Genomic DNA, 3,791 nt, shown 5'->3' on the forward strand with positions numbered 1-3,791 from the left:
TTTTTTTTTAATTCTTTTCATCATCATCATTATATTATTATTATTATTTTATATTTATTTAGCTTTTCATCTCCTTATTGTAAAAATTATTGCGAAAATTGAAGTGAAAATTAGCAAATTACACTTTTTCCTTTAGTATATAAAGGATACCGAAAAAGTCAAAATCAGCGGTAGATGTACAGGAACTGAGGGGAAAGAGTCACAAACTGATTGAGTACTAAATAATTGTGAAGGGGACAGAAATCAATACAATATTTGCTTTATAACTAAATCACAATAATTTTCAATGAAACAATATGCTTTGAACATTTGTCGGAGGTAGGGTATTTAATTAATTAGTAGATTAGAGTACAGACTTTTTAGTATAAAAAAAAATACAAGAAGCAAAAGAATAAAGGGAATGTGTCAATCCACTATATCAAGTTATTGGTGTAACTCACTCCTGTCTGCGGTAACCAATCATCACCAAGCAAAAAATTGGACACAGTAAAGTTAGCTGCATCCGTGGCATTAATCACATGATAACCGGGCCACGTCACTCTATTATCGGTTCCAGACCCTGGCCCACTGTTGCTGTACTCTGCGTAATACAAAGTGCTTAATGCAAAATCACCGTCCCATTCACGCCACCCCTTAGCGTGGATCACACTGTCCATAACAGTTTGCATATAAACCGTTCTAGAATACTCCTTCCACGGCCTTCCCAAATACGTTGCAACACCGTTGCTAGCAGCTAAATCATCAGCTGCTCTTATGGTACAATTATGGATTGAAATACCTGTGTCTTGGTTTGGGTCTGTTCTTCCTTGTGCGGTGATGGCGTTGAATTGACCACTCATGGGGAGACGTGGGTACATTTTGCAGTTTTGGAAGACAACCTTGGCGTTTCCGAAGATGAAATCGACCGTGCCATAGATGTCGCATTCGCTGTAGAATTGTCTCAGGGAATGTACGTATAATGTGTCTTGGTACCCCTCGAAGCTGCAGCTGTAGAACGTGGACAAATCTGCTCCACTTCGAAGTGCAACTGCTTGGTGCTTCACGGCCCCGGCGGTGTTGCGGATGGTCATATTCACACCCACGAATCCTTGCCCAACCACAGCTGCAACATCGATCATGCATATAGTTATCAGATATATGATATACTCTTCCGAAAATGATTCTCTGTCTTTTACATTATTTTTAAAATATGAATCATCCTTATCACGTAAAAATCTTACTTGCATGATTTTTTTCATCATCCATGCAAGAATTAAATCGGTAATATTTTCATAAATTGAAATTAATTTACTTATATTCTATATTTCAATTTTTTATTTTCTTTTCTCACATGTGACTTTTTCATCAAGTAATTGACGAGAGTTAGATTTAGCTTCAAATTTTAGGTCAAAGTTTTCGGCAAAGAAGTTTCCAACAAGGAAATCACAGTATATTACAAAAAAAAAAATGAAAATAAAAAAGTTTATGTTTTGCTTTTTATTTAATAAATTTTAATTTGTGTATGTATTCTTTAATTTCTTTAATTTTAATTTAGTTATTCTTACCAAGTGTTGCGGAGCTGAAGGTTGTCCAGCCATCGACGACACTACGATTGCCTGTGATAATTGTCTTGTTTATACCGTCCCCGACCATCATCAAATAAGTCTTCTTCTTATCAACGGACACATTTTCCTCGTACACACCGGCAGTGACGTAGATAAGGAAGTATCCATCGGTAGAGACAGATTTGTTAGGAGCTGCGGCAATGGCATCATTGATAGTGGTGAAGTTTCCGCTTCCATCCTGACTCACCGTCACAATATCCCTCACCACAACCTCGTCGCCCACTGTGGCCTGAAGGAGCTTCCTCCGACTCACGGACTCATAGATCGCACGGGTTCTGCTCGACATCTTAAGCGGCAAACGCCCATTTTTGAACCCAAGTTGTTTCTTGGTAGGGTGCATTGCTTTGGCTTTGGTTCTGGGAACCCAACCCTTGGTGAAGAGAGCGAGAGAGACACTGTATAGTTTGGTGTCGTTGGAGAGTGGGACAGTGAGACCGTTTCTCACGCTCCAAGCTGAAGCAGTGTCTTTGAGACCGTCCAAGCATGTTTGCTGGTTGGTTAAAATGGCGCTGAGTAAGGTTTGGATGTCGTCGGCTTGAAAACTAGGAAGAAACCTCGTTGTCTTGTTGACTGTTTGGAAGGAACTAGAAAGAAAATCGAAGTTGAGTTCGCCGAGAGTGCGGCAATCTTGAAGTGCACGGATTGCGGTGGCGGAAAGAGAAGAACTACGTTGGAGGTATTTGTCAACTAGGTTCAAGAACTTGCGGGCTTGTGAGAGTGATTTTTTTACGGAGAACCGGCCATAGTCGTAAACGTTGCCGTTTTGGGGAGGGAGAACGGATTTGCAAAAGGATGGGTCTGGAGTCGATTTGCATGCGGTTCCGGGAGAGACAGGAGTGGTGGGATTTGGAACAGTGTCTGAGGAAGCAAATAATGGCAAGAGAATGAGAAATAAGAAGAAACAAAACTTTGAAGCCATGTTGGTTGACAGAGGAAAGAGTGAGTTATTGTGATGATTTAATTTGTGTGTGTTGGTCGATGAGTGTTAGTAGTGGTTTGAAAACTAGTTTCCTCAGGTTTAATTTATAGGCCAATGAGCTAACTTTTTAACGAGAGATACCTCTGATGATGGGTTTATTTATTTACAAGTACTAGGACATGTTTTGGTTTTACTGCTGCTGAAGGTTGACTGGCAATGTAAAGGTAAGAGAATTAAGGATTGGATTAATTGAATAGTCAACCGATGTAGACTTTGTCAATAATACACATCGAATTACCATGAGACACGCATCTTGGAAATTGTAACTACCAGATTTCCCACTAGGATTTCCTAAATTTATGTATTTCTGATGTGTGCAGTATGGGTAGTGGAGATTTAATTAATCGGGGGCACTACCGAATCCTTTGTCCTGTTCTATTTCAACGAATATAAATGTTAGTAACATGCTATTCACTATAATGAATAATGAAAATAGTAACACTGTTCATACATGATTGTAATTAGTTTCTTCTCAAATCATGTATGATTAAAAATAATTAAATTTTCATTAATTAAAAAAGTCAGTTAATATGATCTAACTTTACTAATTTCGAGTAAAAAGTAAGATTGTTTTTAAAATGCCTTTTATTAGAACTTAATATCATGATTAAAAAAAAATCAGTGAAAATAAAATTAAAATTAAATGAAAAATATTTTAAGAATAATAATATTAAATAAGATAAAATTAGTTATATTTAAGTTGAACATATATCATCATTTTTATGCTTATATAATTAAAGGGTGAATCTTATATATATCTCTCATCATGTACCAAGAAAATATATCTCATTAAATTATTTAATCATAATAATGTTCATTTAATAAGTTATATGTAATACTTTCTCCTACTCATAATATTATTATGTAAGAAAAATTGTCTCAAAATAATTATTATTTTAATTTTTTAATGTAATACTAATTATTTTTTTACTTATATTTCTTATAATATTAATGATATGAGCTAAAAAAATAATGATGATAAATTAATTTTGTAAAATTTTAATTTTATTTTGTCTATTTATTGATTTTTTTCTGTGTAAAGTAATTTAAGTTGACGAAAATTATAATGGGAAAATATTTAGTTAAGCATAGTACATTTAAAACCAATCATATCTAATATAATTTGAGGATTGACAATGTAAAAATTATTACAGTAATTACATAAAAATTAAACTCATAATAAATAAACATTTCCATTATTATGAATG

At 34.8% G+C, this 3,791-nt stretch overlaps 1 protein-coding gene across 1 annotated transcript; it reads right to left on the bottom strand.

Annotated features, from left to right (window-relative positions):
* Positions 1–207: 207 nt before the first annotated feature.
* Positions 208–2,614, bottom strand: LOC100800971 (probable pectinesterase/pectinesterase inhibitor 41). The gene is made up of 2 exons (XM_003554481.5): positions 1,545–2,614; positions 208–1,102 (listed from the first exon to the last, which is right to left on the bottom strand). The coding sequence occupies exons 1-2, from the start codon at positions 2,521–2,523 to the stop codon at positions 414–416; spliced, it is 1,668 nt and encodes a 555-aa protein (XP_003554529.1). The 5' UTR covers positions 2,524–2,614; the 3' UTR covers positions 208–413.
* Positions 2,615–3,791: the final 1,177 nt, after the last annotated feature.

The sequence above is a fragment of the Glycine max genome, chromosome 19 (genome assembly GCF_000004515.6).
Source record: "Glycine max cultivar Williams 82 chromosome 19, Glycine_max_v4.0, whole genome shotgun sequence".
Taxonomy (NCBI): Eukaryota; Viridiplantae; Streptophyta; class Magnoliopsida; order Fabales; family Fabaceae; genus Glycine; species Glycine max.